Source organism: Leptodactylus fuscus, chromosome 1, assembly GCF_031893055.1.
Source record: "Leptodactylus fuscus isolate aLepFus1 chromosome 1, aLepFus1.hap2, whole genome shotgun sequence".
Classification (NCBI taxonomy): Eukaryota; Metazoa; Chordata; class Amphibia; order Anura; family Leptodactylidae; genus Leptodactylus; species Leptodactylus fuscus.
The window spans coordinates 155,661,879-155,689,731 of NC_134265.1; the positions used below are offsets into that span (position 1 = coordinate 155,661,879).

At 40.3% G+C, this 27,853-nt stretch overlaps 1 protein-coding gene across 1 annotated transcript in view; it reads left to right on the forward strand.

The window, feature by feature from the left end:
• Window positions 1–27,853, forward strand: part of DMRT1 (doublesex and mab-3 related transcription factor 1) — a 64,833-nt gene that overhangs the window by 15,207 nt on the left and 21,773 nt on the right. The window contains exon 4 of the mRNA XM_075278803.1: window positions 16,411–16,576. Within this exon, the coding sequence (XP_075134904.1) occupies window positions 16,411–16,576 (166 nt within the window). The remainder of the gene's footprint in view (window positions 1–16,410; window positions 16,577–27,853) is intronic.

Here is a 27,853-nt window from a genome sequence, read left to right on the forward strand (position 1 = left end):
AATTAAGATCTTAGCAATGGAAGCAAAGATTTTCACAGGAAAAAGACAATACATTCAGGTGATCCAGTCTTATCTCACTGTGTTACTGACAATGTTTTTTGCCCTGGTGATAAATTCCCTTTTAGAGTGGTGTAGTATATGGTAAATTCTGCAGCAAGTGCCTGCATGGTCCTGGGGTCCTTAACGGTGTGTTCACACAGAGTTATTTGGCAGCGGATTTTTACATGGAATCTTCATTGACTTCAATGGGAGCTGCTCGCTTCTTTTTTTCCGCAAGCAGAAGCAAGGTGACCTATCTTGCTGTTTATTCCGCGGCTGACTCAGCCGCGGCGTCTGCAGCGTGAGACTTGCTCCTAACTAGATTTATTCATTTGGGCCCAATCCGGAGCAGAATGCCACACCGGAATGCCGATGCACTACATTGGCATCTCATCGCGGCTAGCTGCGCGGAAGTGTTCACACACGGAATGCAAATTCTGCCGTGTCAACTAGCCCTTACATCTCTGAATGTGCCAGCTTTCATATTGCACAGATCATATGGAGGCTTTAAACTATGTTCAGATTGCTTTGATGGATTATGTTTTTTAGGTCTTTTTGAAATCAATATAGAAGGGCTTATCTCATATTTTAAATATGCATTTAGGATATTCTACTTTTAACAAATATGGAAGGCTTTGAAGTGATACATGCATCAGAACTTTTACTATTTATTAAGAAGTATTTGAACAATGACAGAATTTTCATAGTCTACACTGGTACAATAGATTTACAGTAGAAACAAAACCATCAACATGTGATGTTCAAGTTAGATTCAAGCATTTACTTGTTATTTGGCTTTTGAGAATAAAATGTCATACCTTTGTAAATGAGGGGTACCACTATCCATGGTTATTATATGCTGTATATTTTGCATGTATACCAATTTCCTTCTCTGCAGGCGGCTCTGTCTGTAGTTAGCAGTTCTCCCTGAACTGGTGGGTGGAGACTAGTTGTCATGCACTGCACATTGTAAGTACAGAATAATCTGCTCCTTAACCCCTAACATTCTTTCACACGCAGTCCCATGATGATGCAGGATATTATTGGAAAAGTACTGACCTATATTTATGTTTCATGGGGGATATCGCAAAGGTTTCAGAGTCAAATTCAGTTAAGCAAGGAATGGGGAAAAGAGGTAAACTGCTTCATAAAAGGAGAAAGAAGCATCTTTCTCTGGCAAGAAGTTGAACTATTGAAGTATTCATGAAACGTCAAGGAATGTTTAAGGTTTGAAGTGTTTTTTTCATTACATAAAAAGAGTAATTTGCCGCACACATTTTTAGGGTTCTAGTGAAAATTTTAATATGTGATATCTGCAGAGTAACAATAATAGTTGATACACCATACAAACGCCATGCATAGGAAAAAATTGGTGCAGAACTAGAACAGTAGATCACTGAAACAAGGGACGTTTCGGTCACAAGACCTTTCTCATGCAAGATCTTCAATAGAGCTACGGTAGTCAGGCCTAGCTAGATCTACGGTTCTATTTTTCCACCAATTTTTTCCTATGCATGGCGTTTATATGGCGTATCAATTATTGTTACTCTGTGGATATCACGTATTAAAATTTTCATTTTCATTCAATTACTTTTTCTATGTATTTTGGGTCGGAGGACCTTTTTTTGCTAGTACCACCAACCACTTGAGTGTGCGGCTCCATTGTTAATATTTTGTATTTGTTTCATTTATTCCTTATACACAGGATAAATGTATCTCTGGGGCTCCCAGCAATCAGCCCAAAGTGATCCATTCACTTTATTTGGGCTGATGGAGATTGCAAAAATACTGGTGTTTCATTCTCAAGGGGACTTTCATAGGGGCTTTCGAGCACCTGTTCTCAATATGGTTGGGGGCCTGATGGCTGGATAGGGGAAGTGCTTCTAATGGCACAACCACTTTAATGCCATTTTTATATAGTCCCTCGTATTTGACAAGCTCAAAGGTAATTTGCCAAACTGACATAACAACGTTTTCTATATAACACAATAAAGGTAATTGAAAGGCTATGTTGAAAATCCTAAGGAATTAGCTGCAATTTGGCCACAGTGGAAACGCCATGGGAACAATTGCGGCGTTTTACAGTACTTGCAAAGTGGATGGGATTCATGTGAATTGCGAACACGCTGCAATTTCCAAAACCGTTGTGGTTTTGAAGATCGCAGCATGTCAATTATATCTATGAAAATGCTGGTAGCTTTCCCATAGATATAATTGTAACAGAAAGTCAGCGGAGGAAAACTCAGTGAACTTTCTGTTCAAAGTGCTGCGGGAAGAACCGCAAGGCATTCACGTCGCGGTTGTTCCCGCAGAGCTCTGACCCGGCGGTTCTGGCTTGTGGCGCCTTAGCCTTAACCGAGCAAAACAGTGAGTTTTTGTCTGTGGATTTTGATGCTTTTCTGCTGAGTTTCCGCAACACATTTATCATGCTGTGTTTTTCCTGCGGTTTTCACACTCTCCATAGAAGTCTATGGAGGGAAAATCTTAGCGTTTCCGCAACTATAATTGACATGCTGCGTGTTTCAGGCCGGGGCCCCACGGGACGTAAACGCCGCAATTTGCCCACAGCGGAAACGCTGCGGGAAAAATCGTGGCATTTTACAGTGCAAGCAAAGGGGATGGGATTCATGCGAATCCCATGCCCACTTTGCGGAAAAAAACGCAGTGCAGACACGCTGCGATTTGCAAAGCCGTTGCAGCTCTGCAAATCGCAGCATGTCAATTATATCTACCGAAATGCCGGCGGCTTTCCCGTAGATATAATGGGAAGAGAAAGTCTGCGGAGGAAAACTCAGTGAACTTTCTCTTCAAAGCGCTGCGGAAAGAACCGCAATGCGATCACACAGCGGTTCTTTCCACAGCGCTTTAGCGCTGCGATTACGACCCGTGGGGCCTTAGCTTCAAAAACGTGAACATTTTTGAAAAATGCAGCTTTTCCGCAGCGTTTTTTTTTCTTTTTCGCAGTGTGAGGCTAGGATTAGACAAAATTGCATTCACTATGCTGGTACTGTAAAACGCAGCGTTTTTTCCCGTTGGGTTCCCGCAATGCCCAAAAACACTGCGTTTCCGCCCAGTGGGGCCTCAGCCTTAGCGTAAAACTAACATCATTGATTGTTTAGGAACAGTAAGGCATACAGAAAAATTCCAACTGCGTCAGTATCAGTGGAGCAGCTTCTGTTGGAGGTTGCAAAGAGATGAAGTTGGTAGAGCTGGTGAAAGGTCCTCTTTAACCCCTAAAATGATAGCTGTACTGTATGTATATATATATATTTTTTTTTTCATGAACAAGGCTTCCATAATAATACAACACTAATACAACCTTTTCTGCCGTGTGAACATTCCACGGCGATCACCGTGACAGAATGCCGAAGCAGCATCAGCAATCCGTTGCGGCATCCCGCTCCTATGTAGGCCCGAATGAATAGGCCTACACTGGAGCGTGTTTCGCGCCGCGGCTGAGTTAGGGCTCATTCACATCAGCGTTGTGAACTCCGTAGTTCAGGTTTCCGTTTCCTGCCTAAAACAGAGCAGGAGACGGAAACCTGCAGGAGTCTCTCTCACCCATTCATTTGAATGGGTGAGAGAGATGTGCGGCGGTGAGCGTTTTAGGCTCTCCGCCGCGAAACCGGGTTTTATAATCCGGACACAGAGTCGGACATGCAGTACTCTGTGTCCGGATTTTAAAAAAACGGTTTCGCGGCGGAGAGCATAAAATGCTCACCGCCGCTCACGGCCGGACCCGGTCTGAGCTTTCCGTCTTCTGGCATGCAGAAGACGGAAAGCTCAGAACGGACAGATGAACGCAGGTGTGAACCTAGCGTCAGTTGTGGAATCCACGGCAAGAAGGTTCATCTCGCTTCTTTTTTTCAGCTGCTAGCTAGCGGAAAAAACAGAAGCGAGCGGCTCTCATTGAAGTCAATGGGAGCCGTTTTTGGCAGTGAATTTTGAGGTGGATTCTGCGATAAAATCCGCTGCCAAAAAACTCAGTGTGAACAGACCCATACAGTAATAAAGGGTGAGGCTTTTCTTCTACCTGCATTAATTCACCACATGGATAAAGCTTATACAAAGCATGTTATAGCCTGACATTTGTGTGGCTCCACCTAGCCGTACCTACTTGCTAACCTTGGCCCTTGTCCTCACCACACTGGTGCTTGATCCCTTGGTGCTACCCAGTGGTGTCTCTGGGCCCGCTCATGTCAGCAGTCAACTACACTGGGACTCCTAAAGGTTCCCATTAGTTGTGAATGGAGTGAAATTGGAGGAAAAAAAAAGAACCCTAGGGGGTTTGATTGCTCATGCAATATACTTCAAATAAGCCCCACTCACTTCTGATGAAAGTGATGTGTAACGTATAAGGCCGGGGCCCCACGGAGACGCCCATCCCATCCCCACTTTGCGGAAAAGATCACAGCACGGACACGCTGCGATTTGCAAAGCCATTGCGGCTTTGCAAATTGCAGCATGTCAATTATATCTACGGAAACGCCGGCAGCTTTCCCATAGATATAATGTTGAGAGAAAGTCCGCAGAGGAAAACTCTGTGAACTTTCTCTTAAAAGCGCTGAGGAAAGAACTGCAATACGTTCACGCAGCGGTTCTTCCCGCAGCGCTTTAGTGCTGCAGATACGGCCCGTGGGGCCTTAGCCTTAGGCTATGGCCCCACTTTGCGGAAATGCAGTGTTTGTTTTGTTTTTTTGGTGCAGATTTTGCTGTGCTTTTTTTTAAAGTCAGGAGTATATTTAACAGAGTGGAAACCTCTAGGTGCTTCCTTTATATTTTCCATTACTTTTCGAGCCACTCCTGACTTTGACTCAATAAACCACAGCAAAATCTGCAACAAAAAAATTCAGCATTTCCGCAACGTGAGGCCTTAGCTTGAAACATCAAAAAGTTACAAATGGGCTTGCAGAAAAATCTGTGACTTTTTTTAAATTAAAAAGCGGGGCGAACTGAGCATGATAAATTCCTTCAATAGAGTGCAATGTGTACAGATTTACAACTTGTTGAAACTGTTGTCTTCGCACTTCCAACTGCAATGAATAGAGTGAGATTTCCAAGCTTCCTACTATTTCCTTTTGTCTTCTATTCTTTCTTAGAAAAATAGAGATGAAGTTACTGCTCTTTAACGTCAAAAAGACAAATCTGTTATGTATGCTCACTAAAATGAGATTGATATTCCTGAAATGATTTATTGCACGTGCTTGTTCAAAACACACTTCATTGCGGAGGATTTATAAGACAAACCATTTGTGATAATGTTTATTCCAAATCCATGGTCAGAAATATAACACTATATTGCTCCCTGTCTTCGGGGTTTGATAAAATGATTTTTAGCTCACTACCTGAGCGTGTCACCAGTGTTGAATTTGCATGACATTTGGCATTATAGTCTTGACCTTTATCTATGATTTTTCCTGTGTGTATTAATGTATGGTATAAGCAATGTCTGTTGCAGGTTAGAATTGTTGCTCATAAAATGTATTGTGCTTGCAGTTTAGAGGTCAAAGAGAGTAAAACAAGTGGGGTAATAAAATGTCTAAATAAAGGAGAAAAAAAGCTGTCACACTGACATTACTTTTAAGGGTAAGTTCACACAGGGTTTTTTGGTCCAGAACCTGAGGCGGAGGCCGCCTCAGGTTCCGGACCAAAATACGGGAAGCTGCAGTGCACCGGCATCCAGTCGCGCACTCTGCCATGGATTAGGTCCAAATGAATGGGCCTAGTCGGGAGGGAGTGTCTTCAGGCAGATGTCGTGAGGCGAATCCACCTAAAAAAATGAGCATCTCGCTTCTTTTTCCAGGAGCTGGAACAAACGGCTCCCAGAAAAAAGAACTGACCGGCTCCCATTGATTTCAATGGCAGCCGTCTTTTTGGTCAGGATTTTGAGGCAGATACGGCCTCAAAATCCTGACCAAAAACCCCCGTGTGAACTTACCCTTAGACAGCCTTAATTGTTGCAACAGTTGTGAGAAGAGGGGTAAAATTAAATAAGACTGACAGGTATATCTGTTGTGGCAGGATATTCAATAGTACAGTTTGTACTTTGGTACTGTGTTTCCCTGAAAATAACACAGTGTCTTATATTAAATTGTGGTCCTAAAGATGTGCTAGGTCTTATTTTGCGGGATGTCTTATTTTTCCTGTGTTCCCCCCTTCCTGTGTTCCCCCCTTCCTCCCTCCCCGCTAAATATTAGCATTAGTTGATTAAATAAACAAGTGCTTACCCGTGAGATGTGTTTGCTGTGCGAAGAACATATGAAGAAAAGCATTGCAGCGGGCTGAACGCTGTGCACGTTGTTCTGTGTGTGCTGTGGCTGGGCTACACTGAGATGTGCTTGCTGCACAAAGACTATATGAAGAAAAGCATTGCAGCGGACTGAACACTGTGTGCGATGTTCCGTGTGTACAGAAAAGCCGGTTGCTGCCACCACTGCACTACGCTGTATCCACTGTTCTTGCTGCTGTGGGATGAGGTGAGAGAGTGGACTTAGTGTATGCACAGCAGGCCTCTCAGAGCTCATACCACAGCAGCAGTGACAGTGACACAGCGTAGCACAGCGCCTGGAGCAACCGGATTTCCTGTGTACACGGAACACCGTGCACAGCAGTCAGCCGGCTGCAATGTTTTTCTTCATACAGTCTTTGTGCAGCAAGCAGATCTCATGGGTAAGATCCTGTTTATTTAATCAGATATCGCTATTGTTTAGCGGGGTTTGAGGATTTTGCGGCGATGTGGCAGCGTAAGCAATGACTACTAGACCGCTAGGTCTTATTTTCAGGGGAGGCCTTATATTTCTTAGCATATAAGAAATTGCAATAGGTCTTATTATCAGGAAATGTCTATGCATAGCACATTACTGCTTCCTACCATCAAGGATGCAGGAACTGCAGTTTTAACTGCAAACAATAGCAGCTGTATATATTTAATATCGTCCTCCTGAGGAGCCATGCAATATAAATTGGCGAAACGCGTAGAGGAGCTATGAGGAGTACATAGCCCACATTAGGTCAGAATAGGAGAGCAGTAATATCTATTTTATGCCAAATCCATATACCCTTTCCTTCACCAGGTGTTTAATTAATCACAGGGGTTTAGAGTAACTGTTATAACCAGTACAGGTTAGGGTGCTATATATATATATGGATGACTGAGGGGCAGTGGCTCATGGCTCTCCTATCTACATTCTCCTAATTGGGTCATTATCCTTCTATACAGTGACTACAGTTATGTATTGAGGAATTTATTAACGCACACGGACACCATCATTCCGTATAGTGTGTATCATTTCTCAATTTTTAGCGCACATTGGGGCCTTTTTTTTTTTTTTTTTTCTTTTTTTGTTTTTTATCTTAAAAATTAAAAGTTATGTTTTAAATTTACTCTTTCTGTGACAAAGTTAATAATTGAGTAAATTACCCGTCAGTGAATTTGTATTAAAGTCTATGAATGACTCACTATATGCCTACTGGGGCCTTGCCACAGGCAAGCCTCAATAGACATATAGTAAAGACAGGCCTGGGAATCTTGCTAAAGCTCCAGGCTGCCATGACAACCAGGCTCTTGCAACCTCATGGCACAGAATTTGTACCAGAAAAAGAGGTACCTGGGCCATGATGAAAGAGTTAATAACTGCAATATGAGCAGGCTCTGATCGCAAGCATTACTGCTGGGTCTCTGCTGTTTAATACAGCAGAGACTCGCCGGCTATAGTGGCTGCTCAGCTTGTGAGTGGTTGCCATATTTAAAACCCCTTCCGCCATAATAGTATGGTGGATGTCAGGGAATGACATTCAGGAGATATTTCATATTATTACATGTAGCAGAAAAACAGAAATTAGGAAATGAAAACAAAACTAATCAGTATAAGGTCAGGGCCCCACATTGTGTAGAAATACATGCGGTGGGCACAATGCCTTATCCAACTATGGTTTTGGAAATCGCAGCATGTCACTTATACCTACAAAATCACTTATAGGTATAATTGAAGTCTCTGTAGACTTTTTTGAAAAGCACTGCGGGAAAAAATGTGATGTCTTTGCTTTTTCAGTGCATCCCACTACGTGGGGCCTTAGCCTAAAACACATTTTAAGAGTACAGGAAACAATGAACATACTTAAAGTGGATACAGTTCAATGTGTCTTAAAGTGGATAAAGCTCAATGTTTTACCACCAACTTCCCAAACTTCTACCCAGTTCAAGCAACAATGGAATCGATGCACAGATTCAAAGCAAAAATTTCAGGAACTCAAGCTCCCTAAAGAGATAAAATGAACCACAATTTTGGAGAGAGATCTGTATAGTTGTTTTCAAATTATAGTTAAAATGGCAGACAAGAAGGGGGTCCTTTGTAGTTATGGATAGAAAATTGTATAGTTCACAAGTCTAAGCTTCCGTATATTGTCTGACAAGGAAACATTTGTACAGCTATACAGTAGTTCCACTTCGGCTTTCCAGGTCTTTACTGTTTGCCTGCACTAGGGCTATTGTCTAAAAAAATTCATTAGTGTTGTCTTGCAAGTTTTTTGGCATAAAATAGTCACTAATTTGTGATTACTTAATGTTACTGGTCAGTTAAATAGTCAGAAGTGACATTTTTGCACTGGGTTAGCCAGAGGCAGCCGCATCATAGAGACCAATGTACAATGCTCCAGTCTTTATAAACTCCTCCAGTATGATTAATTACAGGTGGAGACTCCGGATATCCCTTTTCTTCACATTTATCCTATGAGGCATAAGGGTGTTGACCCTCCATCAATGCGATCCAGTGTGTCAGAGTTAGGTTCTTTGACTGAGAGGCTTATTACTTATTATTTATTTTAGAGTGTATACTTATTATAAGAGGCAGCCTTTTTGTTCAGACAGTCTCTAGTTTTTATGGAAGCTATCTTCTGTCATGTTTGTTTACTTTTGTAACAGAAGATAAAGTTGTGCATGCACAAAATGTGTTATGTGAACACATGGGGGCCCCTAGAGGGCAGAAGGCTAAGCAGAGGCAGCCACGAGCAGGAGCGGGGATCGTAAGCAAGGCCATGGCCACACAGCAAGAATATTTGTTGAACAAACCCCAACAAATACTGCTATTATTATACTCGGGGGTCTCTTCAGACCCCAGAGTATAATGATCGGATGCCCAGTGGATGTGAGCAAACATAAAACCCAGTGGTCCTCACCTCTCCTGGGCTCTTGTGTGATTCTATGATGTCTTCGGACCTCTGTAATGACGTCACAGACGTATCATGGGTCAAGCCGATATCTCGACACATAATGACGCCCACATAATCCATGCCTGTGACATCATTGTTGAGGGCCAAAAACAGCAGGGAGAGGTGAGTTTATGTTTATCACCTCCGCTGGGCTTCTTATCATTATACTCTGGGGTCCAAAAAGACTCCAGAGTATAATATTAGATTGTGGGTGTTGTACCCCATAATACAGGGACAATACTGGATGGTGGGGCCACTATAGGACATCTGTTTCAAGATGTGACACAGCATCACAATTAAGTGAGTTTTTTTCCCAGGAATTTTGACACAAAGTTTAGCCATCACTGGTCTAGTCCATGATCAAGCAAACAGCCATTACAGCTAAAACATGACCAAAAATACAATACATTTTGGTTGAGACCAGCTTTAATTGATGGTTGGCTGTATGGTATGAATGTTTGTATATTTACGTCTCTACCACTTTCAGTTTTATGTTTGCCGCTTTAGCATTTTAAAATCTAATGTGGATGGCCAGCTTTATGTGTATGACAGGAATCAGATTTTCTACAGATTTCTCTAATGTTATCTGGATCTGCCTAAATTCTTAAGGTAATATTTGTAGTGCCAGAACACTATGTGTTCCTTACTCTCTAAGCTACTGTGTATTCGCCTTCTGCTACTCACGGTCCAGCCCATAGAGTGGGCATGGCCTCCTCTCTCACTGTGTTACACCCCCCACCCTCTCTCCCTAGCTAAACTACACTAAGCTATCCTGACCACTGCTAACTCCCCCCCCCCCCAGCTATGTAAAGCTAGGCTATCCTGCCCACTGATAGCTTCCCCGGTCCCTTAGCATCATACTTACCTAGCTCCTATTATGGGAGACAGCTCCTCTTGTCCTCTTCACTGTGCGCAGCCTGGAGACGCTGCGCACAGACCGGAATGAACTGTAAGGCATGCGCAGTACAGATGGATTGCCATCTCTACTGCTCATCTCTTGAACTCACCTCCAGACTGCACAGGCGTTGGAAGAGAAGAGGAGAGGAGGTCCTGTTCTGGACACAGGAAGACATGTAAGTATTGATGGTGATGGAGTGCGTGGGAGAGTACTGGTGACGTTCCATTCTGGAAGTGGTGAAACCAAACAGCACCGGATTATCAGAAAGTGTTCCGGAGGCGGTCAGCATTGGCAACTGATCAAGACAACAGACTGTCTAAGAAAGTTAGAGAAAATCTTTAAAACTTTGCATAATTTTTAATTACTTATATTTGCAAAATTGTTTAACTTTTAATTATCTACAAATATAGACCTAAGGGGTACCCTCTTAAATGAAGATTGCTGGCTAAAACGTAGCCTACCATCCAGGTCCCAGGAAATGCAGTTTTCACTGAAATTCTGTTTCTTTTCATCTCGCCAAGAAATATTTACTCTCCTGAAGAGCTAATGTCTTAGCGAAACGCGTTGAGACTCAGACTTTGGTAGCAGCCCACTGACAAGGGACTCTGTGTGGGTTTACATTTAGCAGGGGCTAGAATTCCGACCGGTCCCTGGATTATACATCCAACACACGGGGTCTGTACTAATATTGTTCATTGTGCATTTCTGACCAGCTGGACAACATATACCAGCACGCCTCCCGCTGGGGTCTGCTACAACTTTATCCTTTGGAGATTAGAAATTGGGATACGGCATATAGGGACTATTACCACAGGGCACTCCTGCTTAAATTCTAAATTGTTTGCTATTGGAGTGACTGTGGGTTTAACATCGTGTCCGCCGTCCCCCTATCTTACGAATTCACAAAAGGGGTCCGGCGTACCTTTTATTTGAGGTCCTCTCCCCCGCTTATTTGTGGTTTTCGTTCTTAATTATTGTGCAATAGGGACACGTTATTTAGGTTTTATCTTTTTTATTAATAAAAGCTACGTTTTAGCCAGTAATCTTCATTTAAGAGGGTACCCCTTAGGTTTAAAAACTTATTAATGGTATTTCTCACCCAATGTACAACACATCTACAAATCTTGGTCCAGCTTCTGACGCCTGCGCAGTACGCTCCTGTATTGAATTACAAGAGCAAGAGTGGCCTTTTTGGGAGGCGGCTCTTGCTGTTGTAGTTCAATACAGGAGCATACTGCGCAGGCGTCGGAGGTTGGCCCGAGACGGAAGACAGAAGAGGCGGGGTTGCAGCTGAAGATGGAGACGGCGCTGGAGTGAGTTCTCTGCAGCAGTGAGGACGCTCCCATCGCCGTTTGAGCGCTGGGGCCCGCCCTCATTGCTGGGAACAGCACGGCGGAGACAACGTCTAAAGGTAAGAGACAAATAGCCTTTCTTCAGGCTATTCCGACATGGTAATTAGAAAAAATGTTGCTTCAGTGGTAGAATTCCTTTAAGTTTTTTGCCAGTTCCTGCGATAGTTTACTTCTAGTGTTCCTGATTCTGCTCCTGTTTGATTCACTGTGTATTGACCTTGACCTTTTTTTTATTGACTTTGCTTCTGATCTGATGAACTTCTGTGTATAACCTCTGCTTGTCCCCGACCTGTGAACTTGAGCTACCTGTCTAAACCCTTTGGCTTGCTTTGATTTGGCCCAGATATGGCCGCTCTTTTGTCTCCTACGCTGGAACAAATCTGAGAGGTAGCAACATGGTTGTAACCTTCCCACGACAAGAAGACCAGATCCCTGTACAGGGTTTAAAGAGTGAAAACTAGGTGGCATAGTGGATCCTTTGTCAGTTACAATCTTAAATATATGGGCAGTTTTTGTATAAAGACCAATTATTTTTTGTAAAAAAATTAAGGAACATGAAATTGATTTTGCATAAAGAAAATGTAGGAAAAGGGGGTGTAAGTATAGTTGTAAATGACCGCTGGACATTGAGGGGCTGCTTTGTGTTGCTTAGATTCTAAGAATAAATCTCATCTCATGTGTCTGTGTAATAAAATAACAGGAGAGGGGTATATAGTTTGTTCTGTCTGGATGAATGTTCCTCTTGTCTATGAGTCATAGAATATGTATTATTACATCTTCCACCCTGCAGATTTATGCTAAAAAGTATCATAGTGTCTCTGGCAGCTCAAGTGTGACAAGAATAGAAGCCATAATTCTCTCTGCAGGTAATATAAAAGATTTTTTTTTTACTCGATAGTGCTGATAGGGCTATATCTCTCTAGTGTCACAGCAGTTTTAGATTCTGATGGCAACATATTGTTTATGGGTCAGTGACTTTGTCTAAAACAGTAGCTTGGAACAGAATAGCAGAGGTTAATTAAGTATGTCTATCAACACGGACAGATATAGATGTTTCCTCTTGCTGCAATGCCAGCATCTGCAATGATTCAAGCCAGTGTCTAGCCTGTGCTCTGCTTTTTTCTACCACTGTACGTGCTTCAGTTTTAGAAGAATCCATCGGAGTTTCCATATAGTGCATTTTTATTATAGTGTATTTTATACTATAGCCTAGCAGCTGTCTTGTGCTTTTGATTCCTAATAGCACCTAATTAAAATAAAATATATATTAGAGAATTTATCTTTTTATTTGTTTTGTTTTCACAGTATGCATCAATGAAGATGAACAGTGAATGTGTTTTTGTCTTGTTCTTTGCTGTTATGTTGGTAAAAGGATATCTTAAGAAATGCTCTAATAAAACTAAATTAATTTGAATATCCTGCTTGCCTAGGAACCATATTATATACCTCATCTTGTGACTTCACTCCTGCATTACTACAGAACACCAGTGTCTGTCTCTCTGCCATCTGTTACCTCATGTCTTCTCTTTATCTAAAACTCAGTCTTTCAAAAACTTAACTTCTTATCGTTCCACCTTCTACTAACTTATGAAACTGTAATATCTTAAATTCCGTTTGTGGTCAGACATACCCCCATATAGTCACTAACCTGCACCTCAAATACATCTCCACAATCCATCCTTTTCTCACTATGGAAAAATCTAAAATTCTCACTCCTATTACTTTTATTTACTCAATAGCATTTGGTATTGAGTTTTGTAATTCTTTATTAACTGGTACTCCACTTGCTAAACTCTCCCCTCTATAGTCATTCCTTAAAGGGGTTGTCCACTTTCAGACCAATATTGAGAGACAAAATTTTCCAATATACTTTCTGTATTAATACCTCCCGGTTTTCTAGATCTCTGCTTGCTGTCATTCATTCTGTATACTCCTAATGGATAAAAATCAGTCCATGGTCATGTGATTACACACAGGTGCACAGCTTGTTACCAGGCAGAGGTCTGATCCCTGTGCTGTGACTGTAACAAGCTGTGCACCTGGTTGTCCATGGACTGATTTTTATTTACTACGAGAAAGCATAGTGAGTGACAGCAAGCAGCGACCTAGAAAACTGTGAGGAATTGATACAGAAAGTATATTGGAAAATTGCGCAACTTTTTACTATACAAACAATAACATTTTTCTCTAAATAATGGTCTGAAAGTGGACAACCCCTTTAATGCAGCCGCCAGATTCATTTTTTTGTCAAACTGATCCACAAATGCATCTACTTTCCGCCATTCGCTACATTGGTTGCTCATTCATCATAGAATATAATTTCAATTTAATGCACTCACCCACAAATCCTTTCACAAAACTTCTCCCTGTATCTCCTCTCTTGTCTCTGTCAATGATCTTAGACTTCTTTCTTCTCTTATCCGAACATCCTACTTCCGTTTCCATGACTTTCCTGCATTGGGTCTCTGGAATGCTCTGCCCCAGGCATTCAGATTAATATACAATTTAGGCAGTTTCAAATGTGCCCTTAAAGCTCATCTTTTTTAGACAGGTTTATCACACAAAACAATCACTACTCTACAGTTCGTCACACTAAAGAGAAAAGTCCTCTGTGTAGAGTACTTCTAGCCTTAGCTAACATTTGTTATCCTAAGGTATCCTTTCTACTCTATTCCTAAGATCCCGACCTCGCAATATAGAAGTTGCCCTGCATGGTATCTGTATATTCACAGATACAGTGTTGGCCAAAAGTATTGGCACCCCTGCAATTCTGTCAGATAATACTCATTTTCTTCCAGAAAATGATTGCAAACACAAATTCTTTGGTATTATTATCTTAATTTAATTTGTCTTCAATGGAAAACCACAAAAAGAATTGTCAAAAAGCCAAATTGGATATAATTCCACAGCAAACATAAAAAAGGGGGTGGACAAAAGTATTGGCACTGTTTGAAAAATCATGTGATGATTCTCTAATTTGTGTAATTAACAGCACCTGTTACTTACCTGAGGCACCTAACAGGTGGTTGCAATAACTAAATCACACTTGCAGCCAGTTGAAATGGATTAAACTTGACCTCTGTCCTGTGTCCTTGTGTGTACCACATTGAGCATGGAAAAAAGAAAGAAGACCAAGGAACTGTCTGAGGACTTGAGAAGCAAAATTGTGAGGAAGCATGAGCAATCTCAAGGCTACAAGTCCATCTCCAAAGACCTGAATGTTCCTGTGTCTACCTTGCGCAGTGTCATCAAGAAGTTTAAAGCCCATGGCACTGTGACTAACCTCCCTAGATGTGGATGGACACAAGATTGTGCGGATGGTGGATAAAGAACCTCGACTAACATCCAAACAAGTTCAAGCTGTCCTGCAGTCCGAGGGTACAACAGTGTCAACCCATACTATCCGTCGGTGTCTGAATGAAAAGGGAGTGTATGGTAGGATACCCAGGAAGACCCCACTTCTTACCCAGAGACATAAAAAAGCCAGGCTGGAGTTTGCCAAAACTTACCTGAGAAAGCCAAAAACGTTTTGGAAGAATATTCTCTGGTCAGATGAGACAAAAGTAGAGCTTTTTGGGAAAAGGCATCAACATAGAGTTTACAGGAAAAAAAAAAGAGACCTTCAAAGAAAAGAACACGGTCCCTACAGTCAAACATGGCGGAGGTTCCCTGATGTTTTGGGGTTGCTTTGCTGCCTCTGGCACTGGGCTGCTTGACAGTGTACATGGCATTATGAAGTCTGAAGACTACCAACAAATTTTGCAGCATAATGTAGGGCCCATTGTGAGAAAGCTTTGTCTCCCTCAGAGGTCATGGGTCTTCCAGCAGGACAATGACCCAAAACACACTTGAAAAAGCACTAGAAAATGGTTTGAGAGAAAGCACTGGAGACTTCTAAAGTGGCCAGCAATGAGTCCAGACCTGAATCCCATAGAACACCTGTGGAGAGATCTCAAAATGGCAGTTTGGAGAAGGCACCCTTCACATCTCAGGGACCTGGAGCAGTTTGCCAAAGAAGAATGGTCTAAAATTGTTCTTCTGGCCATATCGCGTTGCTTCATTTGAATTCTCAGGCATGAGCAGTTCTGCTTCGTTCAGAGCAGTACTGCTCATGCCCGAGCGCCATTTTGTTGTAGCTACCTATAGAACTCACCATACTGCTCAGTATGCTAGCAAGCTACATCAAAATGTGGGGACAATAAGCACTCTCCAAATTGAATTTCAACCGCTCTCAATTGTGTCAGATCTGCAGCAGAGATTGTAATTTTGCTACAGATTTTGACATGTTTTGTCATCATTGATCCATCCTTTTCCATGTATTGGAATTTGTGTAAAACTATCATTGTATGGCATCCATGTACTGTCCTTGATTTTCACTCATCCATTGACTTCAGTACGAGTGTTTGGTCCGCACAATAGAACAATATAGTGGGTATCTGTTTTTTTCACATGGACATTTGCATGCAGTCTTTAATATCAATAGGACTGTGTGCTGTCCATTGAGAACATGGAGAGCAGATCGTCGAATAAGGCCTAATACTACGTTTGCCACTTTACTGTTATTGCGGCAGGGACAATGTAGCTTTCTGCAGTTTCCCCTGATTTATATCAGCTGATGCTTAAGGGGTTTGCCTGTTGGTTGAGACTACATTCATAGAATCGTGAAAATTGGCCATATGAGGGTTGTTTTTTAGTGGCCACTCATGGACTGTCAAAAAATAGGTCTTGTTTTTTCCATTTTCATGGATCCCTCAATACACTAAAAAGTATGCAGGATCCGAGAACACAGGCACCTCTATGGGGTGAGATGGCAAGTTTTGTACCATGTTTGTCTGAATGTAGGCTTAGGCTTCATGATGTGTAGTACTTTTCATATAACAGCTAACTTTTTTTTTGTGTTTGGTTTTTTTTTAGATGAAGACCAATGATAACCGTCTTCCAGGACACAGCACAGGCTCCCAGTATAGAATGCACTCTTACTACCCATCATACATGGGGCAAAGCATTGCCACACCTACTTGTGTCCAATCCATCTTCACTTTAGACGAAAATTTAGCATACCCTGAGGGGAAAGCAAGTGGTAAGTTTAATTGGCTTAAGTGAAATTGGTAAGTTTGTAGATTCATTTTGTCTTTTTGCAAAGTTGAATTGCTCTGTTAAAAGGGTCTCCCAACTTTAAAATCAAATGTTTTACATGCCACTGGAATGCCTCTGTAAGTCAGTTTCACATGCAATCATATTCCTGGTGTTTCACATGCAGTTTCCTGGTGTTTTTCTCTGTGTGTTATCTGGTACACTAAACATGTGGTTATTTTAATATCCTCCTGCCTTTAGTATAGGACATTGCACATCACATGCCTCTTATCTAATCTACTCCCTGGCTCTTCCCCTTCTTCTCTTTTCCTGAAGGAATAGTGTTTTACATGCTGAGCAGCAGATTGTGCATTGAGTAGTTAGCAGTAAAACCACAAACCAGTGTTGTGTGAGAAGACAGTGAGTAATTACAGTGCTGCTTTATATTGTGTAATACAAGTAGCATACAGACAGCTGTCAATAGAGGCAGTGGCTGTAAAAGGGGTTCCTGCCCACAGCAAGCCTTTGTGTGCCTATAGATATTCAGTAGCTATGATGGCATCACTTTCTGAGCATTCAGCACAGATTAATGTATTACCTCTTTAATTGAAACTGTAATGCTAGGCTTCCAAGTTCAGGTTATTGGATCATAGAGGAAAAGAACATGTTAAGGCAGAATACTACTCTTTTTTTCAATACACTGCTGGTATTGGCTCCCTACATAGGATAATAAACGTATAAACATCTTTCTTCCTAATTCAGGATCATTTGTTCTTCCTTGTCCCAGATATCATGTACCTCCAGGTCTAGTACCATCTACTACCTTTGTGTGCTGTGTGCAGAACCTTCAGTGTGTCCATGACATGCGGTTTCACACTTTTTTTTTACTGAATCCTGCTTACAATAACTGATAAGGGGAAATCCATTACGAGCAAAAGGCAGAGGAGAACAGTGTAAGGGTGCATTCACACTACGTAACGCCAGCGTGTATCACAGTCGTACACACCGGCGCTACAGCAGGGCTGCCGAACACTTCCCATTCATTTCTATGGGAGCCGGCATGCGAGCGCTCCCCATAGAAATGAATGGACTGCTTTTTTACATTCATTTCTATGGGGAGCGCTCGCATGCCGGCTCACATAGAAATGAATGGGAAGTGTTCGGCAGCCCTGCTGTAGCGCCGGTGTGTACGGCTGTGATACACGCTGGCGTTACGTAGTGTGAATGCACCCTAAAGCTGCATCACATAAGTAATTTATTGAGATCCTTCAGTGTGAGATAGAGAACTGAAGTTTTATAACATTATTTTATAGTCTTATATCACTGATGCATGGAAAAAACAAAGGTTGGGGAGTCAGTAAACCAAAGACCTGACTCTGACTCAAACATCAGCTCTGACTCCTTTGTATCGGGCTCATGTATAATAATTAGTATGCCTCAGTAATATAGTATAATTATTAGAACCTAGCATATATTTATATGATTACACATTTTTAAACTACAGAAAGTAAATATGCAACAAGCTATGCATCTAATAAATGTATTTACCATGTACGTAAAACATGATATATAACATTTTTATTATAAAGCTAAAGTTGAAGTCAACACATTTTGATCAAGTCTAACATCATCCAAAAATGGCACTGAGACTGGATAAAAAGTTAAATTTTTACAAACTGCCCAGAATTGTAAGGACAAGCAATCATGATCTGACAGAAGATTGAGACACATTGTTAGACATAAGAATATAGAGAAGTGTTAAAGGGGTTGTCCGGGATAAAATGAAACCCCTACAATAATCTAAGCAACCTCCCCCTGCCTACTTTCTAATAATTCATCAAAAATGTGTGTGTATATATATATATATATATATATATATATATATATATATATATATATACCCACACAAACTCAGGGTGAATATACACACCACTTGCAGATGTTGTCCTTGACAGGATTTGAACCTCAGACTCCAGCACTGCAAGGCTACAATACTAGTCACCATGCCACCTTAAAAATGTATGATTACCCATGTCCCTGGGGCAGTCAATTGACCACCCCAGGGACATTTGCTGGTTAGGGCTGGTTCACATCTGTGCCCTTGGCCGCTTTAGGCAATCCAGCTGGTTTTCCATGTTCTGCCCCGAGAAACTGGACAGGGGACGGAAACCTGGCAGTCAGTTTTCAAACCCATTCAAGTGAAAAGTGAGCGCCCACGAGTGTTTTTTATCTGTTCGCGGCGACATGCAGGACTTTGTGTCCTTTTGTGCATTTTTTGCACCTTTGATTGTTTTGTGCTGTGCTATATATTTCTACTGATTTATGCCTTTTGTAAGCCTGAGGCCCACATTGCGAAAAAGCAGGTTTTTTTGTTGCAGATTTTGCTGTGGGTTTTTTTTTTTTTTTTTTTGAGAAATAGCCAAGAGTGCCTACAAAAACAATGGGAAATATCTAGGAAGCTTCCTACTGCTCAACACATTTAAGGGTCAATGCACACGGAGTATTTGGGCATGAGCAGAAAAAGGAACCCATTGACGTCAATGGGAGGCTTTTTTTCTGCATGGATTCTGATGCAGATTCCGCGTCAGAATCCGTGCCCAAATACTCTGTGTGCATTGACCCTTAGGCTTTGGTTCAGAAAACTGCAGCAAAATCTGTAACTTTTTATGTGGGCATGGTCTAAGTGACTAATTCATTATAGGCAACATAAAGCCCCCCCCCCCCAAAAAAAAAACAAAAAAAACATTCTTCCGCAAGCACGCTTCTAACCTAGCTTTAAAAATGCACCAAAATGCTTTAGTGTATTCTGACACCCTGCACATCGAGAATTCCTATAAATTGAAAACCAGATTGACATGTTGCTAAATTTGTCACAAAAAAACAAACCAGGAAAAAGTGACTTCAAAAATACCTTTGCGGTAAATTGCCCCAGTGTGCATGAAAAGTTCCTGCAATTGTTGGTCTATAAATTTATTAATAGGAAATTGTTAGACTGTTACTTTTGTGAAGCTGACAAATGACTGAAATCTGCATTCTAATAAATCTTAGAGGTGGTGGCGTACAAGACATTTGCATCCGTTGTCTGTGGATTTTTGTTTGCAGCCCATCCCTTTCAGATAATGGACTTGAATGGAGTACAGAATGAGCAGAGGTGAAGTGACATGTTTAGAATGAATTGGGATAGTTTTGCAGGTCATACAGCTCAAGTGACAGAATACTGTAGGGTCCATTTCCTTTATGTTTTACACTACTGATGTAAGTTTGACTTTTCCATTGCATATCAATAGTAATGAAACAAATTCTTAGTTTTTTTTTAGCTATTAAGCATAGTTTTTCGAGTTCAGCTTAAGTCACGGTATATCGTTGGCTGTCTTGGGTCTTTGCCGTGGCGGATGATAATTTAGCATTGATAAATGATAAGGTTAGGGTTAATTTGGCTATTAATTTTCGGTGCCCCTCCATGATTAGCTGTTGCACAATTGTCTTCTGGTCAAGACAATAAGCCAGGCACGAGTTGAATAACCTTCAGGGGAGCTATGCTGTCCTTCTGTCGGCCGCTGTCTTTGAAAATTGCCTGCAGAGTTAGTGAGCAGGAACAGTTAAGATTTACAAACAATGATGAAGCTTGTCACGCATCTTTCACCATTCATCATTGGGGCCGCCGGAGCCGGGCGGTGAAGTGTTCTTCATAAAAACCAGCTCAGTGTGAAATACACCTCGCTGCAATGTTTACTGCTCTGAAACTCGTCACAGCCCTTTATAGTAAATCCAGATTGCGATGTGACATTACAGTATATCATTGCAGAGCGCGGTGGGGTTTACACTAGGAATGAGTGCAGTTCACACCAGATGAGATGTCCAGATTGAGTTATGTAGGAATTTGGCTGTTAGATGGGGATAACTTATTTTTTCCTCTCATGTTTTGTTTTGTGTTTTTTTCCAAGCTCAGAAAGTTAACTTATTTTTCTACATCCTTCTTTTCCTCTTGATTTGTCTCGATCCATTCATTAGATGCTTCCCTCTTCATTTTCTTAACCTTGGATTTGGAGATTGGAACTGTTATTATGATTCACAAGCTCACATTGTGTAGGGCAATATACTTTATATACTGAGGCATATATCAGGTAAACACATACCTTATGGAGGATAACGTATTACAAATCCTGCTTGCTTTCTGTCTCTGTCCAGTGCTGCATGTAATGAAATTGCCATGTCTAACGATTAAAATGGAGTGTTTCTTGTGTTGTAAAACTGGAATCTCCAGGAACTGCTCTTTCCACTACCTAGCCTTAGAGCAAAGTATACAGACCTAGCAGGGAATGAGCTGAATAATAAGCATCTATATCTGCAATACAATTGACAGAAGCTGCATGTGCACAAAAAATATATTTATGCTAATAACGTACAAATTAATGATATTCCTTTAACCCCTTAAAGACCGAGCCAATTTAAAATTTTGCATATCTGTTTTTTCCTCTCCACCTTCCAAGAGCCATAAAAAAATTTTTTCTCAGAGTCACACAATGGCTTATTGTTTGCGGGACAAATTATACTTCGTAATAGGACCATTCAATACCCTGTATAATGAACTTGGGAAGCTGTAAAAAATTCAGAATGAGGTGAAATTGGAAAAAGAAACATGTTTGTGCCAGTTTCATATTGGATTAATTTTTACGGTGTTCACTATGTGGTAATAATCTGTTACGTGTATTCTGTTGGTCAGTACTATCATGGCAATACCAAATTTATATAATAGTAGTAATGTTTTGATACCTTTTAAAAAATTAAAAACTTAGCAAAATAGGGGGGAAAAAATGTGCCTTCGTGTTCTGACAGCTGAAAATTTTCATATATACAAGTATGGTAAGATGTATTTTTATGTGGGACTTAGTGTTTAAAAGTGTTTAAAAAAAAAAATCACTATTTGGGTATTTTGATTCCCCCCCCCGCTACGATGTTCATTGTGCATTGACCACAATGTGCACTGATCGCGGAGAAACTTTTTGTGTTTTGTTTTTTAATATATATATATATATATATATATATATATATATATATATATATAGAAAAAATGCAATAAAAAACTATATATATATATATATATATATATATATATATATATATATATATACAGTAATCCCGTTGCATCCCGTTGTTATGACAGCCGGGAGCCTGTTGAAGGCTCCCAGACATGTCTGCCATTCATTTGTATAGCAGGCTGTTTTACGAAGCCTGCCATACAAATGTCAATATTTTGCAATGCATTGAAATTCATTACATTGTAATGCTTTGTATTAATGATTAGACCCCCTGGGTTCCAAGACCTCTAGGCCGTCTAACAACAGAAATAAAAGAAATATAAAAAAAAAGTAAAGAAATATTAAAACTTCAGATCACCTTTCCTAGAATACATATAAAAGTCCTTAAATACTGAGGATATCACTCCTTGAGGAGAGAGCACTTTTGTAGGCATATGGAGACTTACAAAGCCATTTTCTCTCCACTGGGGGATTATGGGAAATATGAAAATCTGTTTTCCAGGATGTAATTAGATAAACAATGCTTCTGTGTGCTACTATGAAACAAATACAAATTAGGTATCCCTGTGTCTGAAAATGCCCAGTCTACAAACTATCAAAGTATTTTTCCGATATGGTGAAAAAAAAATCTAAAGTTCAAAACTGCAGTTTCTTCTCTGACAAAAAAAAGTGATCAAAGCAATAGACATTCCCCAAAATGGTATAACTATAAAGGACACCTGGCCCCGCAATAAAAGACTCCCTACATATCCCCGTTCACGAAATATAAAAAAGTTATGCGTGTCAGAATATGGCAACTTTATGGAGCCTTCACACGGAGTTACGGTGCGCTCATTCTGATCGTAAAAACACGTTCAGAATGAGCGCATAAAAAGCAGCTCCCATTGACTTGAATGGGAGCCGGCATATGTGCAGTCCCCATTGAAATCAATGGGAGGCTTTTTTCCCTATTGCTTTCAATGTATTACGCGCGCACGTATGACGGCTCCCATTCAAGTCAATGGGAGCTGCTTTTTATGCGCTCATTCTGAACGTGTTTTTACGATCAGAATGAGCGCACCGTAACTCCGTGTGAAGGCTCCCTTAAGAAAAAAGAATTCTTTTGCAAAGTTTTGGATTTTTGTTAAGGGATTAAAATGTAAATAAAACTGTATAAATTTGATATCCGGGAATCATACTGAAACATAGAATACAGGTGATTTTGGCTATAGAGTGAATGGCATAAAAACAAAGCCTCTAAGAAATGCACTTTTTCTCCCAATTCCACCCAATTCTGAATTTTAAATACAATAGAATAATAAATAGTACCATTATGACAAACAATTTGCCCCACAAACATTAAGCCCTAATATGGCTCTGTGAACATAAAAATAAAAAAATTATGGGATTTGGAAGGTGAGGAGTCTTTTTACCACCTCCAACTTTTTGTATCCTTCAGCAGACACTGCTCCCCTGATTCTAATGCAGCTGGAATTTTTTTCTCCAGCCCTACCATTCCTGAACAATCAGTGTCATTAGTTGCAGCAACCAGTATGCTAATTAGGCTCTCTACTGTCTGTAGAGACAGTAAAGAGTATAATAGTGCGACTACCAAACTGTACCAATTGCTCAGGAAGGGTGGGGGTTAAAGTAGTACCTATTAAAGAATGCTAAGAGTTGGAGTTGTCGGAGGTAGTTAAGGGTCCTTTTTAACCCTCACTTTTTCAAAGCTGTCCAAGTAAGTGTAAGGCTAAGGCCCCACGGGATGAACGCGTTGCGGTTCTTTCCACAGCGTTTTCAACAGAAAGTTCGCAGAGTTTTCCTCTGCGGACTATCTCTTAACATTATATCTACGGGAAAGCCGCTGGCGTTTCCGTAGATATAATTGACATGATGCGATTTGCAAAGCCGCATTGGCGTGTTTGCACTGCGTTTTTTTCCGCAAAGTGGGCATGGGATTCTCACGAATCCCATCCCCTTTGCTTGCACTGTAAAACGCCGTGATTTTTCCCGCAGCGTCTTCGCTGCGGGCAAATTGCGGAGTTTACATCCCGTGGGGCCCCGGCCTAAAAGAGTCTAAAACACACAATCCATTTGGTGCATGTCATGTGCTCCCATTTAATATGCATTTTGCTTAGTAAACTTCTTTTACTCTTCCGTAAACTGTAGGGATTGTGGTATACTATTGCAAGTGCAGGTGTTTAGCTTTCTAAGTTCTCCAAGTGAACTGATACAGGTAATCCTTTTTACATCTCACGCTGTGAAATGATAATAGGGCTTTTCAGCAGCTCAATTGCGTTTCCTTTCCTTCACTCTTAAATGTAGAAAAACAGCCTCTTATTGTATTCTTATCCGGCACTAATGTTGCGTTTCATTTTAGAAGATACTCAATTCAGCTATAACTAAGCATGAAGCCAGAACTTCAGCAATGTATTAACCCTATTTACCCTTCCTGCACCAACCACTGGATTATATTTAGAGTTTATTCTGTTAAATTTGTTTATTCTGTACCAGTGAGTAAGAAAGAATGGAAAATATTTTTTGTGTAAACCAATGTTTCCTCCTGAGTAATAAAATGTGTGTTGTTTTTTTTTTAAATTTAACATGGCACTTGTATAAATGCTGCCAAGCTGATGTCTACTGTTTGCATGGGACCAATGCAGTTGCTTCAGGCTAAGGCCACATGTTACAGAAACGACATGCTGTGACATGCTGTGATTTTTGAAAACACAGCTTTTCCGCTGCAGATATATTTCTGCAATGTGTGGATAGCTTTTTGGTGTTTTTTGAGCCAAGGCCCAAATTAGCCTCAAAGGGAATGGGAAATATATAGAAAGTACTTCTACTTTTTCTTTCTGCTCAATCCACTCTTGGCTTTGACTCAAAAAACACAGCAAAATATGCAACAAAAAAGCTGTGTTTCCGCAAAGTGGGGCTTCAGCCTTATAATAAAAAGTTAAGCAATTTTTCTATGGTTTTTATGTATCAGTTCCTCATGATTTTCTTATCTCTCCTTGCTGTTTTTCATTTCACTTGCTTCCAGTGGATAAAAATCAGTCCATCAGCCCCTAAAATAAAACTAGTACATTATGTATTCTACATACGGTAAGTGCCATAAACCTTGAAATTCAGATACAAAACTTGATGTTTTTTGATCATATCATCTCTCAATATCAAAAAGTAATAAAAACTGATGCAAATTTCTTAGGTACCCACAAAATACAAGGTCTCATAAAGCTACATTTAAATAATATATAAAAAGCTATAAAGGCAGAAAGGTATAAAATGTGTTAGATCGCTGAAGCGTTAAAATGTACATCAGGCACCAGTTATGTGCCCGCTATGTTTATTTCTCCCATAAATTCAAAATCTGCAAAAAAGAATTTAAAAAAATCAATCTATGGTCATGTGATATACAGTCGATGGTCATGTGATAGATACACTGGTGCACAGCTTGTTACCAGGCAGATGTCTGATTACTGTGCTGTGATGAGCTGTGTACCTGTGTGTACATCACATGACCATTGATTGTACATCACATGACCATGGACTCATTTTTATCCACTGGAAGTAAACAGTGAATGACAGCAAAACAGGGATCTAGAAAACTGATAGGGCTTGATACAGAAAATATATTGGAAATTTATAAAACTTTTCATTATGACACAATAACATTTGTTTGCTGTAACTAGACATTCCCTTTAAATAAAATCACACATTGATTGAAAACACCTGACTCTAATTTTACCTTCCAATTATCTGTTAATGGTAAGTAAACCAGTCTGATAGTCTTGACTCATTTGTTTGATTTGGTTCTCTTTATGCAGTTGCCATGTTACATCACTGTAGTTCGTTACATGTTTTTTTGGCTATCCACATTCCCTGTAATGAGACGGCTTCATGCACTACATCCAATGGACAAGACAAAACTTTCATATCTGATACTTTTGTTTCCGTGACCCTGCAAAATGTAAATTTTTAGCAACTTGTTTTTGTTGAAAAACAAATCCAACCATTTGTTACAAAAAACAAGTGTACTAAATGGTGATCTGCTGCCTAGGATGTCTCTGCACAGTAACCCTCAGGACGTGAAGTGGTGTGGCACAGTCGACTATACCCATGTTGGATCAGCATTGTATTTATAGGACTGTAGGGTGCTGGTTCTTTACCGTCTGGTTTGTTACTTGGTAAAACATTTTACTATTGGAGGTAGAGGATTATTGTAGAAGCTGTTTGGGAGCCTTCACACGGAGTAAACGCACGTGTATTTTTGCAAAATACACATGTAAAAATAAGACTCCCATTGACTTCAATTATATTTTTTACACGTGTAAAAATACGCCTGTAAAATGTCATTGAAGTCAATGGGAGTCTTATTTTTACACGTGTACTTTGCAAAAATACACGCGCGTTTACTCCGTGTGAAGGCTCCCTGAGAGAACAGAATTCAGCAATCTTTCATGTGCTTTTGGGAAAATGTAATTTTACACATTACAATGTAATACAATTGTTTAATTAATATAATTGTATTATAATTGTATTGGTAAAATGTGCTATGTATTATTATTATTATTATTATAATATTATTTTTTTATTTTTTTTTAAGTGTCATTTTTGCTCCCCATGACACCACCCTTTCAGCATGTAGTTGTGCAGTCTGACAAGCAAGGTTGATATTTAAGGGCAAAGGTGAGGAAGTGCTTCCATGAGCGAGTGAGCCGCTTCTAATGACCTCCTCTCTGCATCCCAGAGTTGTCAATCTTTCCAATAATGCTAGCACAAGTGAGAAGTCAATGCACAGTTGTTTTATTTGACACGACTACTGGGTTAAGAGTGTGTAATGGCTAGAGGGGACAGATAAGCAGAATGTATTGTGTCAGCCTGTCTCACTTCAAATACTCCGCTAAACGTTTGCTGATGAGCCATAGATTGGGTTAAATAGCAGGATAATTGCAGCAACCATCTTCCTTGTTATTGCTTGTATTACATCTGTATCTGCTCTTGCCTCAGGCAGTGGAAGAGCTTTTTTTCAGCAGATCTACTGTATAGACAGTCTCCGGTATTGTTAAGCAACTGTTGCAGAGCCAAGCGGGTTATTATGAATGACTTGCTTCTCAGGAGAAAGGGAAATAAAGGAAAAATGTCAAGGCTTCCTGAAAATAACTTTCTGCCAAGCTTACCCGCAGCATATTTCACTGGCAGAAGCAGTTTTGCATTGAGTTCTTGTATAAACCTTGAAACTAACAAGACATTCTCTGTTCAGTGGGCTGCAGTGTTATCTTTCTGTTGAGAACCACCTGCAGAACAATGACACTTTTTCATACCTTAGTTATTCTTAGGAATATTTGTATAGGATTCACTCTTTTTAGCAGAAAGAATTTTAATTTTTCTTTTCCATTTTCACCTAAAGAACATGTATGCAGCACTTTTTTTTTTTTAACGTCCTTCTATTACCTCTAAAAATTTGCAATACAATAATTAATAACACAGTTGCAAACACTTTTTATTGTGTCAATGCATTTGAAATAATACATTTTATTTGCAATAAGTCTTGATTAGAAGTGCCCTACTGTTTTGTATATACCGTTTTTTTGTACAGTCATGGCCAAAAGTTTTGAGAATGACACAAATCTTATATTTTCACATGATCTGCTACCCTCTGGTTTTTATGTATGTTTGTCAGATGTTTTTATCACATACAGAAATAGAATTCCAATCATATTATGAGTAACACAAGCTTATATTGACAGTTAGAATGAGTTAATGCAGCGTTGCAATATTTGCAATGTTGACCCTTCTTCTTCAGGACCTCTGCAATTCTCCCTGGCATGCTCTCAATCAACTTCTGGACCAAATCCTGACTGATAGCAGTCCATTCTTGCACAATCACTGCTTGCATTTTGTCAGAATTTGTAGGTTTTTGTTCGTCCACCCGTCTCTTGATGATTGACCACAAGTTCTCAATGGGATTAAGATCTGGGGAGTTTCCAGGCCATGGACCCAAAATCTCTATGTTTTGTTCCCTGAGCCATTTAGTTATCACCTTTGCTTTATGGCAAGGTGCTCCATCATGCTGGAAAAGGCATTGTTGATCACCAAACTGCTCTTGGACGGTTGGGAGAAGTTGATCTTGGAGGACATTCTGGTACCATTCTTTATTCATGGCTGTGTTTTTAGGCAAGACTGTGAGAGAGCCGATTCCCTTAGCTGAGAAGCAACCCCACACATGAATGGTTTCAGGATGCTTTACAGTTGGCATGAGACAA